This window comes from Epinephelus lanceolatus, chromosome 18 (genome assembly GCF_041903045.1).
Source record: "Epinephelus lanceolatus isolate andai-2023 chromosome 18, ASM4190304v1, whole genome shotgun sequence".
NCBI classification, from domain to species: Eukaryota; Metazoa; Chordata; class Actinopteri; order Perciformes; family Serranidae; genus Epinephelus; species Epinephelus lanceolatus.
In genome coordinates this window covers 999,762-1,020,992 of record NC_135751.1, presented here as the reverse complement: position 1 = coordinate 1,020,992, position 21,231 = coordinate 999,762, and the positions used below count along the sequence as shown (strand labels likewise).

Genomic DNA, 21,231 nt, shown 5'->3' with positions numbered 1-21,231 from the left:
CGCATTTCTCAGGAAAAATAACTTCCCCAGCGGACTCAAAGTGGACCGTGCACACTGTATAGGTGAACAATCTTCACCTGCACAACCATGCTCCATGGTCGCCATTTTCCAGACAAGAAGAAAATTCTGAAACTCGCCCACCTGCAGTCTCCCCTGTCTTTCAATGGAGCCCAGATCAGCATAAATCCAGGTTTTCCGCCTGAAGTATCTGAGCAGCGCCAAGCCTTTAACAGAGTAAAGAAAAGCTGAGAGGTGCAGGAATTAAACACAGCCTCCTCTTAACTGCATGACTAATCTTCACCTATGGAACAGAGGAGAAAATATTCCAGGAGCCCACAGATGCCAAAACTTCCATAGAACGGTTTATTATACCTGCTGCCGCACCACAGCAGAGCCGACCGGGATACGGAATCTAATTCACACAGCTGCTTTTTCCAGATGTACACGAGGTGCCTGCAGTACATGACTTTGGTTTCCTAGTTTGGTGAAAAACTAAGATATGCTCAATTTAGCTTACATGAGCAAGTGTTACTGGATTTGTTCCAGGAAGATTCTCTTTTTTCATTATCCCATAATCCTCTGTCATGACTAACCATAATATATCACCCTCCTTTTCATTACAATGCTCTTGTCGACAGGGTTGTCCTTTAAGCCCGTTACTATTTGTGATCTCTATGGAACCCCTTGCCATTAGTGTTAGAATTTTTTTAAATTTTTTTTTTATATATATACTTTATTAAAATTAATATTAATTTTCTTAAAAACGTGCCCTTTCATATTGCCACAGATAAAATTAAACATCTACGTAGGAGTTACTAGATATCTCAGGTATCTGATGAGGTTGAAATAATAATGTACGTGGATGATACAGTCTTACTCGCACATGGGAAAAATGCAGATGCAGTAGCGGCTAAACTATCTGATGTAGTGAGTAAAGTAGCGAAGTGGCTTGGCCAATCATGCCTTACCTTAAACACAGATAAAGCGGTGTCCATGTACTTTACTAAACAGCATAAACATAGATTATGGCCCAGTGTATACATAAACGGGCAAAAATTAAAAAATGTTGAGAAATTTAAATACTTGGGAGTCATTCTTGATCCTAATCTATCCTTCAAGAAACATATAAACAACAGCTCAGGTAATGAGGCTAAATAATTCAAACTTCCACCATATAAGAAATTCACTAACAAATGAAGCAGCCAAAACTTACATGAATGCTATGATCTTGTCTTATATGAGCTATTGCATGCCATGCTGGTCCCAGGCAAGTCAAACTGCCCAAAAATCAATTATTAAATACAGTCAGACTCTCAAAATCCTAGACAAGAAATCAGTACAGTACAGTATCACCACTGTAATATTCTCACTAAATTCAATATGCTAAGCTTCAACAATCTAATCACCTTTTCTGATTTGCGCTTGGTTCACAAAATAATCAACGATCAATCAATCAATCAATCAATCAATCAAAATTTATTTAGAGACAGCGCTCAACAGTGCGAGCGTTTCACTCGCATTTGCAACTAAAAATAGGTGTGTGCAAACTGTAAAAAATATTTAGGGGCACATGTGCGCATAAAAAATCAGCCGAAGCAGCCTATATTTTTGTCAATAAAAAAATATGATAATCTAACCGCAAATGTTGGAGGAACTCCAGCCGCCTTCCCTCTTCCCTGTGTGACACGGTTATGGGTGGTTTTCAAAGCCACTGTTAGCACAATGAATGTAAGTCCCACTGTCGGCAGGGTGGAATTAAGTCAAAGTGTGGCAGAGGAGACGGACCGGCTTAAGCGGCGGACCTCCGGGGAAGCCCTCTCCCCTCTATCCGCAGCGAGGGACCGTTCTCCAAGCTACGGCTGCTGGGCAGTGTGGAAATAAGTCAAAGTGTGGAGGAGACGGACCGGGTTAAGCGGTGGATCTCCAGGGAAGCCTGCTCCGTTCTCCCCGCAGTTAGGGACCGTTCTCCACAGCCAGGCTGTCGGCTGGGTGGAAATAAGTCAAAGTGTGGTGGAGACGAGGGACCGGGAAAAGCGGCGGACCTCCGGGTAAGCCTGCTCCATTCTCCCCACAGTTAGGGACCGTTCGCCACGGTACCGCTGCTGGGCAGGGTGGAAGTAAGTCCTGCAGAGTTTCAGAGGACCTGGAGAATGTTTTAGGATAGTAATAACATTATATAAGATAATCATATTGCAAAGATAATATATATAAGATAATAACATTAAAGATAAAATTAAATTGCAATACTTTTTCAAAACTTGATGATTTTACATTTCTGTACATTTTACCTTTTTGTATACAAATTCATTAAATAATTTTGCTTGTAAATGTTTATTTGCATCACGTTTATTACGGAAAACACATTATTTGATCAATTTACATTGTGCCCCTAAAGTTCTTTGTGCGCTCCTTACTTTTTCAACTTAGGAGCACATGTGCTCCTTGGGAAAAAAGTTAGCGTCAAGCCCTGATAGAGCACATTTAAAAACAACAGCAGTTGACCAAAGTGCTTTACAGTCAGACTAAGACACAACAAGAAATAACACACGACAACAAAGACCACGTGTTACAGAGGAATGCGGCTCTCACACCGAGTTAAAAGCCAAGGAATAAAAATGTGTTGGTTTTTTTTTTGTTTGTTTGTTTTTTACTCTTTTTATTGAATTTCAAAGCTTTTCAACAGTCATTAGCGTACAGACAGTGTTAAGTGAAACAGGCAATTTTTAAACATCAAACCCGGTGTCCCCAGGTCACCTTCCCAGGCATTTTTAACACGGTTAAGGAGGTCTGGACCAACCGGGTCCATGGAGCCACAAATAATTGAGATGCCTTTCCTCTGATTGGGATCCATATTCAGGAGGACATCGATCAGGGTTTCAGGAGGGCGATTGGGGAAATGAGGAAACTGTTTTTTAATGGAATCCCTAATTTGAAAAAAATGAAAAAGGTGATAGTTGGGTAGATGGTATTTAGTTGAGAGCTCTACAAAAGATGAGAAAATGCCATCTGTATATAAGTCATTAACAGTTACTATGCCGTTGTTAAACCAAGTTCGAAATGTTGAATCTGTACTCGAGGGTTGAAAGCCATGATTGTTAAGTAGTGGGGCAAGACTGGAGGGTCTATGCAAGCCAAAATGTTTTCTAAATTGACCCCATATTTTAAGAGAATTAGACACAACCGGATTATTTGTAACGGATGTGGAGGGAAGGGGTAGCTGGGAGCATAATATGGAATGTAAAGAGATTTGGGAGGCTGCCTTCTCCAAGTAAACCCAAGCAGGTAAATTGTCAGGATTGCCACCCATCCAGTATGGGAGTTTTTGGATGTTGGCTGCCCAGTAGTACTGAATGAAGTTTGGCAGGGCGAGTCCACCACTACATTTTGGAAGTTGCAGAATTGACTGCCAGATGCGAGCAGGTTTGTTCCCCCAGAGGAATTTGGAGACCATCTTGTCTAAATTAGCGAAGAATGCTTTCATAAGTACCGGAATCTGCTGAAAAAGATATAAGAGTTTGGGTAGAGTAATCATTTTAATCAAGCTTATTTGGCCCGCCAGAGACAGAGATAGGGAGGACCAGCGATCCAAATCGTCCCCAATTCTTTTAACCAAAGGGGTGAAGTTTTTACCAAAAATGTCAGACATAGAAGTTGTTATCTCATCTCGTCGTCCTCCGCTTATCCGGTCTGGGTCGTGGGGGCAGCAGCCTCAGCAAAGAAGCCCAGACAGTCCTCTCCCCAGCCACTTCCGTCAGCTCTTCCGAGGGAACCCCGAGGCGTTCCCAGGCCAGCTGGGCGATGTAATCCCTCCAGCGTGTCCTGGGGCGGCCCCGAGGTCTCCTCCCGGCTGGACATGCCCGAAATACCTCCCAAGGGAGCCGTCCGGGAGGCATCCTTACCAGATGCCCGAACCACCTCAACTGGCTCCTCTCGATGTGGAGGAGCAGCGGCTCTACTCCAAGTCCCTCCCGGATGTCCGAGCTCCTCACCCTATCTCTAAGGCTGAGCCCAGCCACCCTGCGGAGGAAACTCATTTCGGCCGCTTGTACTCGCGATCTCGTTCTTTCGGTCACTACCCAGAGCTCGTGACCATAGATGAGGGTTGGAACGTCGATCGACCGGTAAATCAAGAGCTTCGCTTTCTTGCTAAGCTCCCTTATCACCACAACGGACCGGTTAAGTGTCTGCATCACTGCTGACGCCACCCCAATCCGCCTGTCAATCTCCCGCTCCATCCTACCCTCACTCGTGAACAAGATCCCGAGGTACTTAAACTCCTCCACCTGAGGCAGGACCTCCCCCCCGACCTGGAGTGGGCAATCCACCCTTTTCCGGCTGAGGACCATGGCCTCAGACTTGGAGGTGCTGATTCTCATCCCAGCAGCTTCACACTCGGCTGCGAACCATCCCAGCGAGAGCTGGAGGTCACTGTTCGATGGAGCTAGGAGGATCACGTCATCCGCAAATAGCAGGGATGAGATCCTCCTGTCACTAAACCTGACACCCTCCACCCCTCGGCTGTGCCTAGAAATTCTGTCCATGAAAGTTATGAACAGAACTGGTGACAAAGGGCAGCCCTGGCGAAGTCCAACCCTCACCAGGAACAGGTCCGACTTACTGCCAGCCACGCGAATCAGACTCGTGCTCCTTCGGTACAAGGACTGGATGGCCTTTAGCAAAGGGCCACCAACCCCATACCCCTGGAGCACCCCCCACAGGATGCCCTTGGGGACACGGTCGTAAGCCTTCTCCAAATCCACAATACACATGTGGACTGGTTGGGCGAACTCCAATGCCCCCTCCAGCACCCTGGCGAGGGTAAAGAGCTGGTCCATGGTTCCGCGTCCGGGACGAAAACCACATTGCTCCTCCTCAATCCGAGGTTCAACTATTGACCGGATCCTCTTCTCCAGCACCCTGGCGTAGACCTTACCGGGTAGACTGAGGAGTGTGATCCCCCCTGTAGTTGGAACACACCCTCTGGTCCCCTTTCTTGAAGATGGGGACCACCACCCCGGTCTGCCACTCCAGAGGCACTGCCCCCGATGTCCACGCAATGTTGCAGAGGCGTGTCAGCCAGGACAACCCTACAACATCCAGAACCTTGAGATATCCAGGGCGAATCTCATCCACCCCCGGGGCCCCGCCGCCGCGCAGTTCCTTCACTACCTCGGTGACTTCTGCCCCCGAAATTGGACGACCCGCCCCCGAGACCCCCGGCTCTGTTTCCTCCCTGGAATACGTGTTGGTGGGATTGAGGAGCTCCTCAAAGTATTCCTTCCACCGTCCGACAATGTCCCCAGTTGACGTCAGCAGCTCCCCGCCCCCACTGTAAACAGTGTGAGCAAGTTGCCGCCTCCCCCCCCTGAGGCGCCGGACGGTTTGCCAGAACCTCTTTGGAGCCGAACGATAGTCTTTCTCCATGGCCTCACCGAACTCCTTCCACGCCCAAGTTTTTGCCTCCGCAACTGCTGCTGCTGTGCTCCGCTTGGCCCGCTGGTACCCGTCAGCTGCTTCTGGAGACCCACAGACCAACCATGCCCTGTAGGCCTCCTTCTTCAGCCTGACGGCTCCCCTCACCTCTGGTGTCCACCAGCGGGTTCGGGGGTTACCGCCGCGACTGGCCCCCGCGGCCTTGCAGCCACAGCTCGCAACAGCCGCCTCGACAATGGCAGAGTGGAACAAGGCCCATTCGGACTCAATATCCCCCTCTCCCCTCGGGACGCGGTCGAAGCTCTCCCGGAGGTGAGAGTTGAAGATCATCTTGACAGGTTCTTCCGCCAGACGTTCCCAGCAGACTCTCACTGCTCGTTTGGGCCTGCCAGGTCTGCGCGGCGTCCTCCCCTGCCACCTGATCCAACTCACCACCAGGTGGTGATCAGTTGACAGCTCTGCTCCTCTCTTCACCCGAGTGTCCAGAACATATGGTCGCAGGTCAAATGACACAACTACAAAGTCAATCATTGATCTGCGACCTAGGCTGTCCTGGTGCCACATGCACCGATGGACATCCTTATGCTCGAACATGGTGTTAGTTATGGCCAAACTGCGACCCGCACAGAAGTCCAATAACTGCACACCACTCGGGTTCAGATCGGGCAGGCCGTTCCTCCCAGTCACGCCCCTCCAGGTCCTGCTGTCATTGCCCACGTGAGCGTTGAAGTCCCCCAGCAGAACAATGGAGTCCCCGGTCGGGGCACTGTCCAGCACCCGTCCCAGGGACTCCAAAAAGGGTGGGTACTCTGAACTGCTGTTCGGCGCATAAGCGCAGACAACAGTCAGGACCCGTTCCCCAACCCGAAGGCGCAGGGACGCAACCCTTTCGTCCACTGGGGTGAACCCCAACATACAGGCAGAGAGTCTGGGGGCTATCAGAAAGCCCACCCCAGCCCTCCGCCTCTCACCCGGAGCAACTCCAGCAAAGGAGAGAGTCCAACCCCTCTCAAGGACTTGGGTTCCAGAGCCAGAACTATGTGTCGAGGTGAGGCCGACTATATCTAGCCGGTAGCACTTAACCTCTTCCACAAGCTCCGGCTCCTTCCCCGCCAGAGAGGTGACATTCTATGTCCCAAGAGCCAACTCCCATAGCCGAGGATCGGACCACCAAGGCCCCTGCCTTGGTCTGCTGCCCGATCCACACTGCACCGAACCCTTCTGGATCCCTCTGCAGGTGGTGGGCCTGCAGGGGGACGAGCCCATGTAGCCGGTTCGGGCTGGGCCCGGCCGGACCCCATGGGCGAAGGCCCGACCACCAGGCGCTCGCCCACGGGCCCCAGCCCCAGGCCTGGCTCCAGGGCGAGGCCCCGGTAACCCTCCGGGCCGGGTACACCAACTCTTGTTATATTCCATCATGAAGGGTCTTCTGAACCGTTCTTCGTCTGACCCTTCGCCCAGAACCAATCTGCCATGGGAAACCCTACCAGGGGCGAAATGCCCCCAACAGCACAGCTCCTAGGGTCATTAGGGCACTCAAACTCCTCCACCACGATAAGGTGACGGTTCTCAGAGGAGAGAAGTTGTTATGAAGATACCTAAATACCGAAACCCACCCTCTGCCCATTTAAAAGGGACAAGGGACCGCGGGATCTGTCCTGCCAATGAGTTAAACGGTAGCAGTTCGCTCTTTTGGTAGTTAAGTTTGTATCCAGAATGTTTACTAAACTGTTCTAAGATATGTAGGACAACAGGAAGTAATGTGACAGGGTTCGATCAGGAAAGGATGTAAAAAGTCTGGCTATGAACTGGTCATTGTCCCAGTTTGGAGCGTAAACGCTTGCTAGAATAACAGGCGTGTCCTGTAGTCTACCGGATACCACAACATAGCTGCCATCAGGGTCCGCTACCGTTTTAGATGGTTCAAATATTATATTTTTGCTAATCAAGATGGCAATCCCTCTGGTTCTTTGATTAAATTTAGAATGAAATAAGTGGCTGACCCAGCTTTTTTTAATTCTCGCCAATTCCCTGTTACGAAGGTGGGTTTCCTGAATAAAAAATATGTCCCCCTTTAAATGCTGTAAATGGGTCATAATCCTGTTAATTTTAGTAGCACAGTTCGCCCCCTTAACATTCCACGAACTAAATCTGATATTATTGTTTAAATTAGCCATCTCTCTTTGTTGTAACAGAGTTGATCAAATTCAATAACTGTAACGGAGGAAGGTGATGTGAGGGCTGGAAAGGGGTAAATTGACAAGATGACCATAGGAACAACAAAAGGGAAGAGGGGTGAAAGCAACAAAAGAAAACAAAACACCCACCAGAGAAACAAGGGAAAAAAAGAAAAGAAAGAAGAAAAAAGAGGAGAAAAAAAGGTGCCTCGTCTTTGCACCTGCATGCTCACTTCCGGTCCCAGCTCCTAATGTTTCCCCGTCCCACAGTTATTAACAGATAGTTCACGGACAGAGCTATAAACATGTATATACACACCCACACATGTGTATACTAACTAGTATAATGAACAAACAACAGTCACACAAGTGGCCCTGAGGATTTCTCTAAAACAAGATCCTGGTTACTGCCCCATAATTTGTCAACATATGTTCCATATGGCAATCAAAACAAACTGATCTTAAGTCCACATAAAAAAAATACAGAGCAGGATTAAAACTAAAGTGCAGACCAAAACAAGGCATTGTCAAAGCTGCCTTAAAAATTAGTAAATAAATAAACTGAACATGGTGTCAACATGTGTTTCATATAGAAATCAGAACAAATAAAGTAAAGTAAAGTAGCAAAATTGCAATATTAGACACGCCCCCCCCCCCCCCCCCATAACTATAAGTCTACATAAGAAACTGAGCAAAACTAAAGTGCAGACCGAGACAAGCCTATGGGGGGTATCTGACTTAAAAAGTGACAGAGAGAGCGAAAACATAACATCACAAAGATTACTTCTCAACAATTTGATGCTGTCAGGGACTCGGTGCGTCACTCAATTATGTCCGTCGGGGAACTAGATATTTTAAATGGTTCGGCTCGCAAAAATGGAATTAAAATAAAATAATATTCTGCGCCCAATAATTCGGTACAGGGTCGTGCCAAACCGAAAGTCGCGTACCGAACGGTTCGACACAAATACATGTACCGTTACGGCCCTACGTTATAACAATAATTATAGTGAGACCCAGCGGTGTCAACAAGTCCGCCAGAGCTCTGGCTAAAACATTGTTGCTTACCTCTCACACGTCAGTTGTTTTAATTCTGGGCCAGCTGACAGCTAATGACAATCACTCACTACAGTCAGTTAGCTTCTCAGCCTCGAAGTCTCCAAACGGTGCAGTCGTGTAAACGTCACCTGTGTCAGGGCAGCCAGTGGTCGGCGTATGACAGCAGCTGGTCGTTTAGGGCCTCAGTTAACAGTTAGCTCCTCATGCTAATTACAGCCGAGGCTAATACTCCGTGTGTTCGGCTCCGCGCTGACGCTGTGAGGTGATGAACTGGCGAGCCTCCTGCACCGAGAGGATCCGCTTCTTCCCCCCTCTTTCAGTAGTGATGAATAACCAGGCCGGATAATGGAGAGCTGGCTTGCAGCCCAGGTTGTACAGCTCCTTCATGACGTCCTGGTACGCAGAGCGCTGTTCCAGTATTTCGGGACTGTAATCCTCAAATATGTGGATCGGCTTGTCCTTATACTTGAGTTTACCTCTCAGTCTGCGAGACTCCCGGACCACCAGCTCCCGAGTCTGGAACTTATGAAAACATATCACCACCGCTCTGGGTTTTTCTCTGGGGCCAGGACGAGCGGTTAAGGTGCAGTGAGCGCGGTCAAGCTTTGGGGGTGATGTGAGAGTTTGCTCGCCGAATACCTCAACCAGGAGCTGTGAGAAGAATGTTGTAGCGCAGGGGCCCTCAATGTTCTCCGGGAGACCGATAATTCGGATGTTGTTTCGGCGGCTTCTACCCTCGAGGTCAGTGACTTTGGCTCTCAGTTTGGCATTATCCTCGGTCAGTGTAGCTATTTTTGTTTCTAAGGCCTGCAAAGTCTCGCTGGTCGTATCAGCGTGGGACTCCAGAGAAGAGATCCGTTGGTGGTGGTCCGTTATGGCGGTCTGAATATTGTCCAGTTTCGCCTCTAACTTTGCAAATGCTGAGTTAAACTCCGCCGAGAGTGAGGTCTTGTGCTCCGTTAGCATTGTAGCTAACGCCGCCATGTCCGGGGCACCAGGCGTAACGTTGTCGTCTTTCTTTTCTCCTTTCCTGGGCTTCGAAGCCATTTTGCTTTGTGTCAAATGATAATGGCAACTGTGTTACACTTATACTGGATTGAGCCGATTAAGTATAGATAAACAAAGTAGCAACAATTAAGTTTGTGGGAGCACGGGAATATGCGACTACTCCATGGTGGTCTTAACCGGAAGTCTATAAAAATGTGTTTTAAGTCGTGATTTAAAAACAGGTAAAGAGGGGGCCAGCCTAATATGCAGCGGTAGCACGTTCCAGAGTTTAGGGGCTGCTACTAAAAAAGCACGGTCTCCCCTGTGCTTCAGCCTTGACCTGAGTGACCTTGAGGGCACATGTTGCTGTAAGAGGTCAGAGAGATAGGGTGGAGCTTGCCCGTTTAGAGATTTGTAGGTAAATAATAAAATTTTAAAATCAATTCTAAAACGAATAGGAAGCCAGTGGAGTGAGGCCAATATCGGGGTGATATGCTCACGCTTGCGTGCTCCTGTTAACAGACGAGCTTCTCTAAAAGATAAGAAGGACTTGACTTTAGATAAAAGCCTCAGCTGGAAGAAGCTGGATTTGACAACCGAATTTACCTGTTTAACAAATTTAAAATCATCGTCAAATACCACACCCAAATTTTTTGCAGTAGGTTTTATGTATGCTTCCAGGGAGCCCAAGTCGATATGAGATACATCACAGACACCACTGAGTCCAAATAACAGGAGTTTAGTTTTGGCTTAATTGAAGCTTAAAAAATTCAGGGCCATCCAGGATTTAACATCCTGCAGGCAGTTCAGTAGTGGTTTTAGCGAATTAGAATTTTTCTGGTTCAAGGGCAAGTAAACTTGAGTGTCATCTGCATAACAATGGAATGACATGCCATACTTCCTAAAAATAGATCCAAAGGGAAGCAGGTAGAGGCAGAATACAGCTGGCCCGAGAACAGAACCCTGAGGGACTCCACGATGCTGCCCCTCCTCCCTTGAAATCCAATGTGCAGCCTTGCTTTGAGCTGAGAACAAGAGCTCTCAGGTCTGCATCTAGAGGAGACTGTAATATCCCACAGCGCAGTTCTGCATTTGCACAACCCGCCTTTTCTTATAAGGCCATCAAGGAGTGGAATAGGCTTCCTACCAACTTAAAAAACATCCCTGGTTATAATCGCTTTTGTCTTGAAGCTAAAAAATGGCTCCTGTCTACTCAGTCTTGCTAGCATTAACTTGAACCTGGTGACACTGTCTACGATTTTTAACTGGGCAAACATGCGGTATAGGCCTACCTGTGACGACATCTAGAGTAAACTTAATCGGATGTCTTTTAATACCATTATTGCTGTATAGAACTGTCTGTAACTTTTCTGTATCGCATAAATTACCATTGTTGGTATTTACAATTGTAATTTCTCTAAGGACTACATATATTTTCTTACTGTCGCATTAACTGATGGTTTATTTTATGGTCGCTGAGGTAATGTATTTATGTATTTATATGTTGATGAATCTCGCACTTTATTGTCGTGCAAGCACTTTGTTCTGGTTGTAGGTTTTGGCACCTTACGCTATTGTATTTTGTGAACTTGCTACTGTTGATTGTATGTTATGCTATGTTTGTCTTTGTTGGTCATGGTGCACTTTAGGTCTGTTTGTCTTATTGTATTGATTTTTTAATGTGTTTTTAAGGACTACAGATGGAAATAAGCTTCTCTGCTAAATCTGGTGCACAAATCTTTTATTCTTATGAATGAGTAATGTAAGTGCATATTGTCCTTTAGAAACTAAATAGACTAAACTAAACTATCCCCAAAGATCCCAAGCTTATTTACAAATTGAATTTAATAGAAAAATTGAAATCTGACATTGAAACCTGGAGATTGCTTCCTTTGTCAATGATAGGGTGCGTCAGTGCAATCAAAATGGTGACAGTCAAGTTTCTGTACCTCTTCCAAAATTTACCCATATTTATACTCAAAGTTTTTTTGAAATCATTAGATTCTATTATCTTGCCTTTTGTATGGGGATTTAAAGTTCAACGTATTTCTAAAAAACATATAACCAAACCTAAACTCATGGGAGGCCTCAGTTTGCCTAACTTCCTGCACTATTATTGGGTGGCAAACTGCAAAGCTCTGATGTATTTCCAAGATGCATATCCAGGTAAAGTCACTGTTTCCACCCCCTCATGGCTTGCAATTGAACAAGATCTCCCCAACAGCTCTCTTCCTGCCCTCCTCTTTTCATCCACCAGTCCCCCTTCAACTATCACAAACAATGTCTTCATGGTCACTAGTGCTTTAAGAATCTGGTATCAGATAAGGAAGTCATTCAAGTTGCCAGAAACTTCAGCCTGTACTCCAGTTAGTCACAATTGTGCCTTCCCCTCCTCTCTTACTGACAGTACGTTTAGGCTTTGGAAAAATAAAGGCATCATCACAATAGCAGACCTTCGTATCAATAACACTTTTTCCACCTTTGATCAGTTAAAAGAAAAGTATGCTCCCAAATTAGCACTTCTTCCATTATTTCAGTTCAATCAATTTTATTTATAAAGTCCAATATCATAAATCACAATTTGCCTCACAGGGCTTTACAGCATACGACATCCCTCTGTCCTTAGGACCCTTGCAGCGGATAAGGAAAAACTCCCCCAAAAACACCCTTTAACAGGGGAAAAAATGGTAGAAACCTCAGGAAGAGCAACTGAGGAGGGATCCCTCTTCCAGGACGGACAGACGTGCAATAGATGTCGTACAGAACAGATCAACTGATCTCCAGATCAGAGATTACATCCACACAAGTATGCCACACACAGACATCCATTCCATAGGTGGTGCTGAACATCTTGCTGTTCATACTACGTATAAAGTCATTTTTTTTGTTTTTTAGGAGTTTTTCCTCATCCGCTGTGAGGATCGGCCGGGTTCCACCGGCTGCAAACGTAAGTGTCACGTCAGCGTAGCGTCGCGGCGTATTCATCTGGGCTCCACTGACTGCGTATGGAAGCGACACATAGAGAAGCCAGCGGGGTTGTTTACCATTTGCCGAGCCGAGAGGCTGCATGAAATGTTAAAGCATTTCCCACCTAAGTTATTACATATATTTGAGTTATCTACAAGTTTACTGTACTGTTTGTCATCTACTCGCTTTCAAATGTCCACCACGGACATTTACACAATGTCACGGATAAACATGGGTAAATGCATGAAAAAAAATCATCACATATCACCTCTGATAATGGTTTATTCATTTAAAAACACATTGTGCTCGTTTAGCACACTATTTCATGTAGTTTTTATCTGCTGGAGGGTCGCGTAGGGGAGCGTAGCCCGACAAAAATAGAAGAGCCTCCTAAAATAGAGAGTTGTCGTGCAGCAGACGGGGGTTGTCGCGCCGCTCCTGTTGCCGGTGCAGCCGCTGTAATTGATTAACAGGGGGGTGAGCTGCTACGGGACTCGCGCTGCAGACGTGTCGCGGCGCTGACGTGCCCGGTGGATCTCGGCCATAAGGACAGAGGGATGTCGTATGCTGTAAAGCCCTGTGAGGCAAATTGTGATTTGTGATATTGGGATTTATTGGGGTATATATATATATATATATATATATATATATATATATATATATATGTATGTATATATAAAGCAACAAAGAGCAGTGGTGTGGTGGCAGCTGATGAGGTAGATATATTACTAGTTAGATGGAAAGGTTACCAGGAGAAAGTGGGTTTACTCTTCTGTATATTCTAATGGCTATTCTAATGGTGGGTAATTCTGTAAACAGCCAGGAAGAGAGGTGGTTTTTATCTTTCCATCTTTCTGTTTGTCTTCAGTGTAACCAAGGTGATCAATGTCTTCCTGTAGGCATAAACAGCAACTTCGGAATTTATGTGAAAATAAAAGCCAGTTATAAATTGGTTTCAGCAGATCTCTAAAAATCAGGATATTTTCCATGTGGTTGCAGTATCTTAATTCCCATTTCAAAAGAATTCTGTAAAAAAGGTGCACCTTTGATCCAACAAGAACAGTACAAATTTTATAATTTTCAAATTATAGGAGGATACATATCCTATGAGTGAAGGTCACATTTTAGGTCGAGATTTTTCTTACTCAAACTTGACCTAAACTACAGAACATACAAAACAGAGGTTCAGGAAAGGCTACAATAGTTAGCTGCAATATACTGCGTTCCGGTAAGGATTCTTTGTAGAACTGTATCAATCTGCAAAGCTTCACTATATTTTTTAATTGATTTCTTGTTTTGTTTTTTGTTTGTTTGTTTTGTCGTATTTGTAAAATGTCATTCCCCTTTACGATATACAACCCCAACTCCAAAAAAGTTGGGATGCTGTGTAAAATGTAAATAAAATCAGAATCCAATGATTTGTAAATTCTTTTTGACCTATATTCAGTTAGGTTTAGGGGATGAATAAAGTTCTTTCTATTCTATTCTATTCTATTCTATTCTATTCTATTTAATGTTCAAACTGATAAACATTATTGTTTTTTGTCAATATACACTCAATCTGAATTTAATTTCTTCAATGCATTCCAAAAAGTCGAGACAGGAGCGTGTGTCCGAATGTGTGAAATCACCTTTTCTTTTAACAACACAGTAAGCATTTGGGAACTGAGGACACTAATTATTGAAGTTCTGAAAGTAAAATTCTTTCCCATTCTTTTTTGATATACGACTTCAGTTGCTTAACAGTCCGGGGTCTCTGTTGTCTTATTTTGGAAAAAGGCCCTGTAGCCTGCTAACTTATTTTTAACTCAACAGTTTTTTGCCCTCTAAACTTACATGTTTTTTTTTTTTTTTTTTTACAATTGTTTGACAAGAAAAGAAAACATGCCCAGTTGTGTGTGTTCATGTTACAGAGAACAAGAGGATGAGATTAAGTCTGTGGAGGTCCATTTTTACAGAGACACTGAAAGTCTGGATGGGAATGATGCCACCGTCTTCTCCCTTGCTGACATTATACCTAAGTAAACACAAATATTCAAACATAAATTGGTGTGGACTGTATGATGGTCTTCCTTCTCAGTTGTAACAAAAGTCCCTTGTTCTTTTTTTGGGATCACAGTGAAGAAGAAGAAGCTGAAGAGCTCAGTGCTCTAAAAGAAAACCTGAAAGGTGGGTTTGAATCACTAATCTGGTGATGGTACTTGCACGTAGTGGCTACTCTCGTAGGTATGCCGCCTTTCAGGGGCGTTGCTAGGAGTTGAAAACATCCGGGGCTTTAGCCCGGAAGTAGGTACAATTTTTTACCTGGGTATCCGGGGGTTTCTCACCTGTGAAAATTTGGAATAAATCCGTGATTTTAACGTATTTTGACAGAGAATTTTGACAAAGAATGAGCACTCGTCTTCTATTATTGGGTTGCCCAAATTGTTGGTTAAGCCCGAAGGTCTTTGAGAACGACTTTGCTAACACAGTGTGAACCAATGCACTAATCACGAAGAATATAGTAATGTTGCACATCAAATTAAACAGCAGAGCCTGGGCTACAAGGCTGTATAAACCCTTTCTACATGCCCCAAACACATCTCAAACAACAACTAAATGAATAACAACAAATCAAACTCCATACAGCACCGATGTGCCAACCCACTTGCCATATTTCGGGCTCTAACTCAACACCACGTTATGCAAAACACACGCCATTTATCTCAAATGAAAGCAAAGACTGCCTTTTCCGCACATATCTGCCAAAGCATGCTACACCAAAGCATCAGAGAGATAGAGGCCAAAGAACAACAACAACAGAAATCGTTTCACTTAACGATAGTTGTAAAATTTCTCTTACCTTTATTGTTTTGCCATGAAAAGTTCATTCTACCGGTAAAACACGGTACATCCTGCTAAACGGACATGTTGTTTTGTGTTCAAATGAATCCGACCTAACATGGCGGGCGTTAGGGAAGCATTACAATGACCACATACAGCAGCGGCGTTCTGCTGACTCTGACTGGCTTACAGTGCTGTCAATCTCGTGTTGGTGGGTATAGCATCATTCTATTGGCTCTAACAAATCAAACAAGGTGTCAGTCACTCAAATCGACCAATCTGTTGCAGAGATAGAGCCTCCAAAGCACAGAAGAGAAAATCTGCTTCACATTTAGATGATATGTGTGGTCAGTTTGGAGTGGGATATAAATGAAAAAAACTAAACGGACAGTTGTATGTGTATATACTGAACACCATTAGGGATATACTACTTGCTCTCCTCCTGCTGCCTTTTTGTTTTTTTCAAAAAAAATCATCTAATATCCATACTTACTACAAGACTATGTAAAACACAGCGACTCGGTGCTGGCCACCAGTATGCACAATAAATACAACTGTAATACAGAGTAGCCTACTGACGTTGCACTTGAAAATAGAGTGTGCCAGTAAACCCGGAACTCCGTTAGCGCTTTTAGCACTTCCGGTTCTCTCGTCTAAATGTCAATACGTTTTTTGAATGGGATTTTGGTAAAATGCCTAAAATAAGATCTGTGGTTAACTAAAGTTTAAGCAAGTTTCAGGTTTTGTTCTACGACATAAGACACGTCAGTAAATACCCTACTTGTGAATTTTGAAGCTTTTACGTGTCATAAAAAAGGCGGTTGCTAACAAGTTACTCAATACAACTACAAACCCTGTTGGGGACATTAAACGTCATCACCCCCGAACAGACAAGAGTGCTGGCAGTCCGCCATTACAGCTTCTTATTTAGCTTAAACAGTCCGATTTCCCTATTATACAATGTTTTTAAAAGAAAGCGGCCGAAATCAGTTGAAAGCTTAGTGGTGGTGACGTCATGAGTGGTGAGTCATGCGACCGTGGAGTATTCATGTAGTCCGTTAAAGCCTAATGTTAGCTTTTTACTTCTGGCAATCGCATTTAAGCTTCAAATGCGATATGAAAGGTATTCTTATGTGAAGATTATCTCACTGAACAAAACCTGTAGGTATCATAAACTTGTGTTAGTCACAGATCTTATTTTCTGACATAATCCAAAACGCAATGCAAAAATCACATTGACTTTCTCTTCCGGGAACCAGCGTGATGCTAAACTTCCGGGTTTTGACGTCAGCCCTGGCACACTCTATTGTAACAAGTTATTATTCTGACTGCCCATATATGGGCATATGCCATATAAGCTGGTGTGACAGTGAGTATGTTGTGTGCTGCTGTGCTGCGTGCGCTGCTCTCTGTTGTGCTCCCATGCCATGCCGTGGACACGAGGTTGGAAACGAGATGCTTTATTAGAAATAAAAAACAAAAAACGGAAGCTTAAAAGATCCGGGGCTGAGCCCAAAAGATCCGGGGCTATAGCCGGGAATGCCCCGGTCTAGCAACGTCCATGCCGCCCTTGCAGAAACTGCAAAGAAAAGAAAAATTAGCAAGGAGTTGGAAAATATATTCCTTCAGTACAACAGACAATAAACTGTTGTGACATAAATGTGTGAACGCATTTTTCAGTCTCTGGAGAGTCGCTTCATGCCAAAGTGATATTACTGCACAAGCTTAGAGACTTTTTTTTTTAACTTTGCTTTTCTAGTTTGTGATGATCTTAGAGGGAAAAAACACATTTGCTCTGTCAGTGGTATTAAAAGAATACACAAACAGTACTTGTCAGTGGGGTTTTGTTCAATTCCCCCATCCAGGCTTCATGGGCTTTTCTACCATGTCCCTTGTGGTGTGTGTGTGTGTTTGTGTTTGTGTTTGTGTGTGCGTGCGTGCGTGCGTGCGTGCGTGCGTGCGTACGTGTGGGGGTGCTTCATGAGTATGGAGTATGGGGGCTATTACTATCCGGCACCTGGCCCTTGTATGACAAGAATTTGAGCTGACAGACAGACAAACTGCCTGTAGCCCCTGGGCTCCACCAGGGTTGTGCCTTGTCACCTATTTTGTTGGTGATTTTCATGAACAGAAACTCAAGGCACAGCTGAATGAGGGTGTCTGTTTTGATGACCTCAGGACTGGATCTCTGATCTCTTTTGCAGATTAAGTTTTGCTGGCTCAACACTACCAAATCTTAGACCATGGCACTCAAACAATAGATTGTGCCTTTAGGTGAGAGCAAGTTGCTGTCCCAAGTGAGGAAATTGGGTGTTGTTAATGTGAAATTGTAAGATGGACTGGGAGATTAGCAAAGTGTGCAGCAGATAAGGACCCCCCCCCAAAAAAAAAAAAAAACCCTTTAACGGGAAAAAAAAAAAAAAAAGCTATGGTCATGAGCTCTGGGTATTACAGATAGATGGGATCATGGTTACAAGCGGATACTCATTTGTTTAAGATTGCAGGATGGTTTGGCTTACCTTTAGGAACACGTTAAGGAGGCTTTACATGGGGAAGCTTCTCAAAGTAGAGCCACTGCTCCTTTGCATTAAATGGAGCCAGTTGTTGTGGTTTGGGGACTGATCAGGATGCCTCGTGGATGCCTCTCTCTGTAAGTTTCTGGGCACATCCAACCCTAATTAGCATGCTGCCACCAGACCTGGTTAGTGGCAGAGGAGGGATGGATAGATGAAATAATATTTACACTAGTGCACAAAAATGACAAGAGAATTGCATTTTCTTAGATGCTCAAAGAATCCCTAATAGTGACATACTGTTTAAGTTGCTTAGGCTGTGTCATGCCATGGTCTGTGATGTCTGCACCATGATTCCCTTCTGGTCGTAAATGAATGTTTGTGTTTTCTTTGTGGAGCATGTGTACCTTGAAAGTTGGCCACTAAGTGCATGGTAATAGATTTTTTGTGATTGGTTGGTGACATCATTAATCATTCCGGTTTTCATTATTTAACTTTTTTTAACTTCTCTTCTTCTTCTTACTTCAGACCCTTTGCCATCCAACTCCAAGAGACCATTCATTGTATCACGGTGGAGACAGTTCTGGTTTGCCCCTGTCACCTCATTCCTCGGCAATGTGCTGATGTACTTCCTGTTCCTCTGCCTGTTTGCCTATGTCCTGTTGGTGGACTTCAAGCCCCCACCCCCTGACGGCCCTTCCACACTGGAATTTGTGCTTTACTTTTGGGTTTTCACCTTAGTATGTGAAGAGATCCGGCAGGTTGGTTAAGACACTAGCATGCAAAGACATACTGGCACATAGATCTACTGTTTACAATAGTTATACATCACTCTGCAGGGTTTTGGTTCATGATAAGCCTTCAAACTCATGGATCTGTCACTTTGACTGGATTGTAATTCATGTTCTCCACAGAACCTGAGGCAACACATCCTATCAGTGCCATTTTCAATCTGAATCCTTACCACATCACCTAAAATACACATTTCTCCCACTGACACAGACACATAGTGTACACTGCATGATATCCACATCTATCCATGTACAATATGTCACTCCTCTCTCTCTGGTTAACAGACCTTCTTCGTGGGCAGCACCTTTGTCCTCCAGAGGATGAAGAATTACATCCAGGATGTGTGGAACAAGTGTGACCTCACAGCCATCTCTCTCTTCATTGTGGCTCTATGCTGCAGGTGACTCTTCTGACACACTGACAAGAGAACTTACACTAAGCACAGCACCACAGGCTACCAACGTAACTCTAGGGCCAAAGCGCACTGTTGCCAGTCCTTTATGTATTTGTGCAGACAGGCTGAAAAGCCAGACAGGATCCTGTCTTTTTATTCCTCCTCGCCGACGATAGCTGTGGCTGGAGGCATTATGTTTATAGGATGTCTGTCTCATTCTCATGAATGCAATATCTCAATAACACCTTGAGGGATTTTCTTCAAATTTGGCACAAATATCCTCTTGGACTCAATAATGAGCTGATTCAAATTTGGTGGTCAAAGGTCAAGGTCACTGTGACCTTGTGTTTGTCTTATTTTTGTGAGCATAATATCTCAAAAAGGCCCTAAGGGAATTTCCTCCAAATGAGGAGAAACATTTACTTGGACTCAAGAATGAACCGATTGAAGGTCATTGACGTGTCTGTCACTTCACATAACATGTTTTGGGCCATAACTCAAGAATTCATACACTAATTATGACAACATTTCACGCAAATGTTTGAGAGGACAAAATGATGAATTTATGACATTTTATATCCAAAAGGTCAAAGGTCAGCTTCACTATAACATTATAATGTTCTGCAAAAACATCTTTCGGGGCGGCTATGGCTCAGAGGTAGAGCGGGTCGTCCACCAATCGAAAGATCAGCGGTTCGATCCCAGGCTCCTCCAGGCTGCATGTCAAAGTATCCTTGAGCAAGATACTGAACCCGAAATTGCTCCCGATGGCTGTTCCATCGGTGTGTGAGTGTGTTAAAACTGAGTAGCAGGTGGCACCTTGTATGGTAGCCTCGGCCCCCAGTGTATGAATGTGTGTCTGAATGGGTGAATGTGACTCGTAGTGTAAAAAGCGCTTTGAGTGGTCACTAGATGACTAGAAAGGCGCTATACAAAATGCAGGTCCATTACTTTCTAGTCGTTACTCAACATCATATCTCAGGATCAGGAGGCAGGGGCGGACTGGGACTAAAAAACAGACCTGGACTTTGACTCGGCCCAGCCCACAACAACTGGTGCGCGGAAACTCATCAGCCCAAGACACGGGTGTCAAAATACTTAAATCTTAACACATGATACTATACCTTCCAAATTATAGCAATAGCACCGATGTTGACTAGATGTTGTGTTAAGAGCATAGTGTAGAATACTCACTGAGAAATAAACGACACAGTCCAGATGTCTCTCTGCTGAACAATACAATGCAGGTGACTGCCTGAAACACACAACAAGACATGGTATGAGTTATGATAAATCACAGTGTAAAGAGGCTGTAATTATACAGTTTAACTTGAATACATCTGCACCTGCTGCACACGGCTGCGATTTGCGTGACGTATGCGCTTCCTTCTTCTTCAATTTGATTGGCAGCCGGCAGGCTCATAGATATCTATGGGCCGGCTGGCATCCAATTTAAAGGCTGCCACCTAGCGGACTGGACGTGGAATAGTAGATTATCAGGGAGAAAAAAGAAAAAAAAAACAAAACAAACGGTGATGACTGCGTGGCGGCCGCCGGCCGTCCTGGAGTACCGGCCGTTCTGTGATTCTCCAGAACCTCCAGATGGCCAGTCCACCCCTGTCAGGAGGGGAGACATATGGTCAGATACTTAATTGGTGACACTAATCTTGGATGTCCACCTTGAAACTGTGCTGATTGTATAGACCATCTGTGCTGCCTGGGGGAAGATGTGTGTGAAGCATCCATGTTTTCACAGACATGGTTGTTTTTTTAAGTGCACCTTGACTGGTTCACGGAGACATATAACTGCCAGAGGTAACTAGAATCTCTGGTAATTATTTTTTCCTCATTTATCTGGGTGTACAAGTTCATAATGTAGGTGAACATATTGTGTAACATATTAACGGTGATTGACTGTACTATTTTGTTTTCCAGAATGGGTCCCTGGTCATATAAGTTTGGCCGAGCTGTGATGGCTATAGACTTCATGGTCTTCACACTACGTCTCATCCATATCTTTGCCATCCACAAACACCTTGGGCCCAAAATCATCATTGTTGGCAAAATGGTAAGTGCACACAAAACT

The 21,231-nt window shown here is 44.7% G+C and overlaps 1 protein-coding gene across 5 annotated transcripts in view; it reads left to right on the top strand.

Moving 5' to 3' along the window:
* trpm4a (transient receptor potential cation channel, subfamily M, member 4a) overlaps window positions 1–21,231 on the top strand; it is a 222,187-nt gene that overhangs the window by 143,008 nt on the left and 57,948 nt on the right. For all 5 annotated transcript variants that reach the window (XM_033643742.2, XM_033643746.2, XM_078161183.1 and 2 more), the window contains exons 17-21: window positions 14,537–14,644; window positions 14,743–14,792; window positions 18,488–18,720; window positions 19,036–19,151; window positions 21,081–21,213. In XM_033643742.2, coding sequence (XP_033499633.1) covers window positions 14,537–14,644; window positions 14,743–14,792; window positions 18,488–18,720; window positions 19,036–19,151; window positions 21,081–21,213 — 640 coding nt within the window. The remainder of the gene's footprint in view (window positions 1–14,536; window positions 14,645–14,742; window positions 14,793–18,487; window positions 18,721–19,035; window positions 19,152–21,080; window positions 21,214–21,231) is intronic.